The 7,937-nt window shown below is 56.1% G+C and overlaps 1 protein-coding gene across 1 annotated transcript; it reads right to left on the bottom strand.

Moving 5' to 3' along the window:
* Nucleotides 1-878: 878 nt before the first annotated feature.
* On the bottom strand, nucleotides 879-7,937 carry KCNS1 (potassium voltage-gated channel modifier subfamily S member 1). The gene is made up of 3 exons (XM_005604650.4): nucleotides 7,669-7,937; nucleotides 4,400-5,442; nucleotides 879-2,184 (listed from the first exon to the last, which is right to left on the bottom strand). Exons 2-3 carry the CDS (start codon nucleotides 5,423-5,425, stop codon nucleotides 1,714-1,716), a joined length of 1,497 nt encoding a protein of 498 aa, XP_005604707.3. The 5' UTR covers nucleotides 5,426-5,442; nucleotides 7,669-7,937; the 3' UTR covers nucleotides 879-1,713.

The raw sequence follows: 7,937 nt of genomic DNA on the forward strand, positions 1-7,937 counted from the left end.
AGGAAGAGGGGGCAGAACTGAAAGGACCTCCTTTTCAGTCTTGTCTACACCTCTCGGGGGCTGGGTCTCTCTGGTTATTTCATTTCCTCTTTCTCCCCAGTGCTTGGCACACAGTTAAGCTGTAGGAACTGGTTGATCCACTCAACGCTGACTAGACACCTGCTCCCCACCAAGCCCGGGTTCAACCAGACAATGTCTTCCATCGTGAAGCTCAGGGTGCTGGGACAGTCAGAGCCACAGCCAGGCAACGACAGCACAGTGACGGGTGTTCTGGCAACAGTATGTGAAAAGTGCTACGGGAAGCATCCCCTCCCAACTTTCCCAGCAAGTGGAGAGAAGATGCAGCAGGGGAATATGCCATATGTCCCCCGCAAGGACGAGGGCGCGGAGCTGGCCAAAGGGCAGGAGTCTCAGGCATTTGCCTGCATGGTAAGAAGGGAACTGCCAAGGTGAGATTGAGGGATCCGAGGTGGGGGACAGGTGTCCACGCTTGGCAGCCCCTTGCCACCAACATTTCAGAGTCGAGCTGGCTTTAAGTCACTGCCTCCTCTGCTCCACTGGGCTTTCGGCTCCCTCCAGGGCACGGATTGTGATGATGGGCTGAAATCTGGAGATGCGGCAAGAACTCGCTCACTTCACACATCAGGTCCTAGCATAGCCAGGTGGAGACCTCAGGCCTCAGGCTAGGGCCCCTTCAGATGTTCTGTATCTCAAGCCAGCCCTGGGAGGAAGCTGCAGGAGACTACTGCTTAACAAATCTTGCACATTAGCTAAAGGGGCAGCTCCCACCCCCTTCCTCCCAGACTTCATCTTTGAGAAAAGAACCACATCTTTTTTTGTGTGTAAAGATTAGCCCTGAGCTAACATCTGCCGCCAATCTTTTTTCTTTTCTTTTTTTTTTTTTGCTGAGGAGGACTGGCCCTGAGCTAACATCTGTGCCCATCTTCCTCTACTTTATATGTGGGACACCTGCCACAGCATGGCTTGATAAGTGGTGCATAGGTCTGAACCCAGGATCTGAACCTGCAAACCCCAGGCTGTGGAAGCGGAGCATGCAAACTTAACCACTGCACCACTGGGCTGGCCCCTGGGCTCCTACTTCTGAATTCCCTGTCTGGTCCTTTCTCTAGTTCTGACAGAGGGTTCTAACTCCACAGATCAACTCTGGGGGATCCATGAACCCCCTAAAACCCCATGCAAACTTTGTGAGGGCAGAAGGAAGACAGGGCAGAAGGAACATTGGTCTTCGCAGAGCAACAACCCAGATTACAAACTTGGTGCCACTACTGGTTGTGTGACATTTGGGCAAGTCAGTGCACCTCTCTGAGCCTCAGTTTCCTCATCTGTGAAATGGGGATAATTCTCATCCTCCAGCATAGGCCCAAATGTGAGATAGCTAAGAGAGAGGAGATGCTCAGGAATTGTTAGCCTCCTTTCCACTTTCTCCCTTTGGCTCATGCGTGCTTCTCGGATGGCCTGGAGGTTCATTTATAAAGGTCTCTGGGTTGTTCTCCAGGCTCACAGAATCTAGGGTAACACTGTCCTGCTCTGGACCTTTGGCGGAAGGGACCCAGCCTCTGGGTCTCATTTCTCAGGCTGGGGTGAGTAACCCTGAGAGGGCATGCCACCAGGAAGGACTTAAGCAGGGGAGGAATCTCGGCTTTGTTGCAGCTGACTGTAGGGATGTGGGAAGAGGCCCATGGAGCCTTGGTTTTAATAAATCTGAGACTTTGGAGGCCCACTGGGGGCCTGGGCCTGCAGGTCTGCAGACCTTCCCCCCCGGGAGGTCTCGTGGGATGTCTCCAGAGATGCCTCCGACACTCCATCAACGCTGCTCAGCAGGTCCTCAAATTCCCGGTGGCCGCTGTTGCGCACAGCAGCCTCCAGAGCCTTCTGGCGCCGGTAGAAGTGGGAGAACTTGTTGAAGATGATGGTGATGGGGAGCGCTACCACCAGGATGCCCCCCAGGATGCAGCCCGAGGCTGCCAGCTTGCCAGCCACTGTCACAGGCACCACGTCCCCGTAGCCCACAGTGGTCATGCTCACTGTGCCCCACCACCAGCAGGCTGGGATGGTGTCAAAGCCCACCTCCTCCTCCTTCTCAGCTGTGTAGGCCACACAGGAGAACACTGACACACCCACGGCCAGATACAGCAGTAAGATGCCCACCTCACGGTAGCTGTGCTGGAAGAGAATGTAAGAAGTCAAGTCAGCGCTGGGTGGGCTTACAGACCTGGTATTGGGCACAGGGGGAAACTGAGGCCCAGAGAGTATGAGGGACAGGTCTGAAGCCACAGAGCAAGGCAGAGCTGGTGCCAAGACCCAGGTCCCCTGACTCCAAACTAAGATCTCTCAACTACAACAGGCAGCAAAACTCCCTGGGACACAGGCCTAATTTCTGTTGTCCGAGGTGCCCACTAAGCCACAGCTGTTCCTTCTAATGCAGGGGCACTGGTGGCACCAGCCAGGTGATGAAAAGCGTGTGGTTTTTACATGGTTGCAGAACCAAGAGAGCACCACAGCTTATATTCCACTCTGCAGAGGTGCTTTCATGTACTGCTGACTGGTCTGTCACATTTCTGAAAAGTACAAAAATATTTTCCACCTCTCAAGGAAGCTGAGAGGACAGACCACCCATTAAACACACTTGCCTATGGGTGTGGCCAAGCCCTAGGGCAGTGGTTCTCACATAGGGCAATTCTGCCTCCGGCCGTGTGGCAGTGTCTGGAGACATTTTTGGCTGTCACAACTAGGGCAGGTGTGCTCCTGGCATCTAGTGGGTGGAGCCCAGGGATGCTGCTAAACCTCCTACAATGCAGGACAGCCCCACAACAAAGAATTATCTGGCTCCAAATGTCACTCGTGCTGAGGCTGAGAACCCCTAGTCTAGAACAGGGCCTTCCAAACGAATGTGTGGAGGGATCCTGTAGAGATCTTGTTTGAAAGGCAGAACCCAACTGAGTAGGTCTGGGGTATGGCCAGAGATTCTGCAATTCTAGCAAGCTTCCAGGGGATGAGAAAGCTGCTTGCTGGTCAGCGGCCTCGCTTTGAGTAGCAAGGCTCTTGTCTACAGTCTGACACCTGTGTCTTGGACCCTGCAGTCAATACTCTTCTCACTCCTTGCAGAAAAACCTAACAGCCTCAGGCTCTGGTTCCCTGCATGATGGAGGCAAGACGGAGTTCTGGAGCAGAGGGAGAAGTGCGGAGTTCAGGGTGTCTGGCTAATGGAATTCCCTGTACCTGCCCATCGCCCTAGCATTCTGGCCAGGTCCCCTGCCTGCACCCAGCCTCCTGGCTGCCCTGCCATGATGGCATGAAAAAGGCTCTACTAAACCAGAGGTGGAAGGAATCTTTCAGAACCTTCTAGGGATCCTTAGCAGGGCCTCATGGAGCTCTAGGAGAAAGAGGATGAGGTGCTGGAGTCAGGCACTGCTGGGGTCTCCTCTGGGCTCTGCCACTTACTCACGGAGGAACCTCTGACAAATCGTGTCACCTCTTGGGGCCTCAGTTTCCACATCTGCAAAGCAGTGACAATATCATGTCCCCTGGCTTAAACCCCTTAGTCTCTCTTATTCCCTCAGGATAAAGTCCAAAATCATGGGCCAAGAGTTCATGGCCCTTCAGTACCCTATCCCACTCACTTCTTCAACCTCATCAATTGGCACCCTCTTCCTTCCATGTCCCCTCCCAGCATTCATCCTGCTCTCTCTCTGGGCCTTTGTTCAAACTCTTTGCATTTTCTCCCTCCCCAAACCAGGCTAATTGCACCCGTTGGAGGGTAAGCTTGCCAGGGCAGTGAGTCACCCCTACTGCAGGGCTGGCACAAGGAGAGCGCTCAATAAATTGCAACCAGGCTTAAAAAAGCCAAGCCTCCAACCTCAGGTTCTTCATCTACGGGAAGGGAATAAATACTAGCATCTTCCTGAGGAAGCTGTCCTGGGGACGAAATCAATGACGATGCGAAATTGGCACAGAACTAGCACTCAGTTAGTGTTAGCTCTGGGGCTGTTGCTGGACTGACCCTGCTAAGGGTGACTTTTGATATCTGTGGCCCCTGATAATGCCTGAAGAAAGGCTCAGTGGAGAAGCCAGTTAGCATCTTGCTTTGCATATTTTGTGCTATGTACTATTTGATATTTGACAGATCAAAAGTGATCTTTGACTTTTTCTTTCTCCCCTGGGAAATAGAAATACCAGAAAGCGTTCCTTACATGGCTGTTGGGAATGTCAGACTGGACATGAAATGTACACCTGGCATCTAGCCCTGTGCCCGGCACAAAGAATGTCCCCTCAGTTCATCGTGCGCCTGGACACAGCAGGCTTGTAAGTTCACCTGCTCACCTGCCAGATGGTTATACCCACCTCCCCCAGACCCCCAACCCGGCCTCAGAGGCCCTACCTTGAGCGTGGCACCCAGGGAGCGGAGCCCGGTGGAGTGACGCGCCAACTTGAGCACGCGGAAGATGCGCATGAGGCGGAACACCTGCACCACCTTGCCTAGGTCGCCGAGCTCCTCGCCGCTCGCGCTGCCCTGGTTGCCGAGCGCCGCGCCGGCCACCAGCGTGAAATAGAAGGGCAGCACGGACACGATGTCAATGAGGTTGAGCGGGTGGCAGAAGAAGTTGCGCGTGCTGGGCGCCAGAAGGAGGCGCGACGACACCTCGAAGCTGAACCAGGCGATACAGAAGTACTCGAGGCGCCGCAGCACCGGGTCATCGCGCACGCCTTCCGCGCTGCGGCCGGCGGCGACCGCAGCCACGGCGGCCGCCGCCTCGCGGGCCTGGTACTCGGGCAGGCTGTGGATGCACATGGCGGCGATGGAGGCGAGCACCACGCCGATGGAGACGCAGCTGAAGAGCTTGCTGGGCAGCGAGTATCCCGGGTTCTCCATGGTGAGCCAGAGGCGGCGGCGCAGGCGGCCACAGCGCGCCGCGCCATAGCGCGCCAGCTCACGCTGCACGTCGGAGATCTCGTCGGGGCACGGGTCCACGCTGCTCGGCGTGTCGCTGTCCTCGTCCCAGGCGCGCGGCCGCGCCACTCGCCGCTCCAGGTACCGCGCGCGGCAGCACGCGGCCAGCGCGCTCTCGCCCAGGCCCCAGTAGTCGGCCTCCTGGCCGAAGGCGAAGACGCACAGCTCGTCGAGCACGTGCAGGCGGCCGGTGCGGTAGAAGTGCAGCAGGCCCAGGAAGAAGCCCGGGTGCCGGTCGAAGTAGAACTCGCGCGCCGCCGCGTCGTAGTCGTCGCACAGCCGCCGCGCCTGCTCCTCCGTCGCCGCGGCCTGCAGGCGGCCCAGCCGCGTGCCCGGGAAGCGCGCCAGGGCGCGCGCGCTCAGCCGCCGCCGCACGCCGCCCACGTTCACGCGCAGCGCCTCGTCGCTTCGCCGCCAGGGGACCCCGGCGCCGGGCCCCGGGGACTCGCTCACCATGGCTGCCGCGCGCCGACCTGTGGATACGGGAGGGGCGCACTGAGGGCGTCCCCGGACCTCCCTTCCAAGAAGACCGGCTATAAATCCCCTGCTCCATCTACCAGCCAGGGGAGTTGGAGGCTGTGTGAAGCCTCTGGTATGCAGTAGGCGCTCAGTAGGTGTCAAGTGCCCTCTAGACTCAAGAGTCTGGCTTGGGTTTGAATAGCCCACACTCCCCCTCTGGGGGACTTGGGCCAAATCACTGAGCTTCCCCACCCCCATTTCATTTGCGTAAAACAAATGCGGAGATCTATCTTGGAGGATTATGAAAGCGACTGAATGGCAGGATGTCCTGGTACCTGGTGGTTGCTCCTATAGAATGTCCCCCTTTCCCAGATCACCTTGGATTTTCGTATACCAGAGGTCTCCTGTGGGATCTTTGATACGCCAGCACTCTGAACGTCAGTTTCGTCCTCGGCAAAATGGGGACAGTAAGGCTTACTGCCTAGGGTTGTTGGGAGAATCACTATAGACCAGTAATTCTCAAAGTGTGTTGCCTGGTCTAGCAGCATCAGCCTTACCTGGAAATCTGTCGAAGATGCAGATTCTCAGCCTGCTGTAGACTGCTGGGGTCCAGCAGTCTGAGTTTTAACAAACCGGGAGGGTGATTCTGATCATGGTCAAGTTTGAGAGCCTCTGGCAAGGCTATTTAAAGCATCTGTAGAGTCAGCCAGATTCAACTTTGGCTCTCTTGTGTGACCACAGGCAAGTCGTGTAACCTCTCTGAGCTTTTCTCAAGCAGAGAGAAAAATATCCACCTCCAAGTATGTTAAAAAGATTAAATGAACTAACGTCTTTATCGGGCCTGACTGCCAGAAGAGGTTTAGTAAATTATCCACCTGTTCCGCTATCTCATGGAGGCAGGCAGCCCGGGGTGTCTCTCCAGCCTAGATGCACCTGGGGCCTTGAGGAAGCTGCTTTTCTCCAGGTCAGGGTTTCCTGCATGATGCACAATGCACAAAGCAGGCACTAGCACCTGCCCCCAAGGATGGCTGTTGGATGGAGGTGCTCGGCCTTAGTGGATGCTCGGGGAATGTTAGATCCTTCCACTGCCCACTGTCTGTAGGCTCTGCTGGACTTGAGGGCCAGTGACTCGCCTCCTGACCCTCAGTAATCTGGTCTGCACTGTGGTTCAATAATGCTGCCCGGGTGGCTGGAGGATTGCGTGTGCCTCAAGCGGCTGGCCCAGTGCCTGGCAAGAAGAGGGCAGGATGACGTAGCTACCCTGGACTTGACATTAATTGGGTCTGGGTTGTGTCCTGAGCTCTGTCACTTGTGTGACCTCAGGCCAGTGTCCTCCCCATCTGGGCTTTAGCTCTCTCATCTATAGAATGGGGATACTAGCACTTTGGGTGAAAGGTTATTGGGAGTATGTGTGCAAAGCCTCTGGAACACAGTAGGTACTCCATAAATGTTAATCCCTTGCACTGCCCTCTGGTTGGACCTGGGTTCAAATTCTGAGTCTGCCACATACTGTTGACCTTGAGAGGATCCATTTCCTTCGCTGAACTTCGCTTTCCCCATCTGTAAACTGGGGAACATCCTACTTTCCAGGAGAGGTTATGAGGGTTAAATGAGGAAGATGTTTATCAGCTGCGCAGCCCCTGGCACATAATTTGTGCACAGTAAGTATGTATGTGATGCAGGTCCACTCCCGCCCCCGCCACCTAGACTTGGCATCAAAAGATGAAGTCTGTAATCTAGTTCCATCACCCATTAGCTGCATGCCCATGGGGAAATCCCTTTCTCTTTCTGGAACGAACCTTCCTGCTCTATGAAATGGGTTAATTAATTCAACAAACCTTCCCGGATAAGAATCTGAATATTAGTAGGAACGATTAAGTCACTTGCTCAAAACTACCCAGCTGGTCCATGGCACAGTTTAGGTTCAAAACGACACTTTTTGATTCAAGATTCTGTCCACACACTTATTTAGAGTACCTACTATGTGCTGGTCTCTTCGCTGGGCTCCAGGTACACTTCGCTTGGTTTAAACCCTACACCAACCCTGCCAGGGAGGTTTTCTAATCCCTTTTTACAGGTGAGGCAACAGGACCAGCCCTAAAGTGCGGCTGTCCCACTTTGCTCCCTCCTTAGGGGGTCTTATGGGGCGGGCAGTGGGAGGGCGGCGGCACAGGCACCTGAACGCGGGGCAGCCCCCGCCCCTTCCCCGGTCCATGCCCCTTCCCAGGGAGGCCCCTTACCTGTCGGGGCCCCTCCAGGGCTCTGCGTCTGTCCCCGAAGGCGCCCGGGCTGGGGAACCGCTGGCCGCGCCCGGGCTCGCCTCTGCCCCGGCGGCCCCGCCGAGCGTCGCTGCTGCCGGAGGCCCCGCTGCCCTCTCCTTCCCTGTGTTCCTCCGTCCCCAGCGGCTGCGGCCGCATCGATCGCTGCCGGGGGCGGGAGCGAGGCCGCGGGCGGCCGGGAGGCGGTGGTTTCTATTCCTGACTCGGTTTGGGGGGGTGGTGTCTGGAGC

Source organism: Equus caballus, chromosome 22 (genome assembly GCF_041296265.1).
Source record: "Equus caballus isolate H_3958 breed thoroughbred chromosome 22, TB-T2T, whole genome shotgun sequence".
NCBI lineage: Eukaryota > Metazoa > Chordata > Mammalia > Perissodactyla > Equidae > Equus > Equus caballus.

Coding starts and splice junctions, on each gene's coding strand:
- KCNS1 (XM_005604650.4), bottom strand. CDS start 5,425: ATGGTGAGCGAGTCCCCGGGGCCCGGCGCCGGGGTCCCCTGGCGGCGA. Junction 2,185..4,399: donor CCCTGGGTGCCACGCTCAAG/GTAGGGCCTCTG, acceptor ATTCTCTTCCAG/CACAGCTACCGTGAGGTGGG.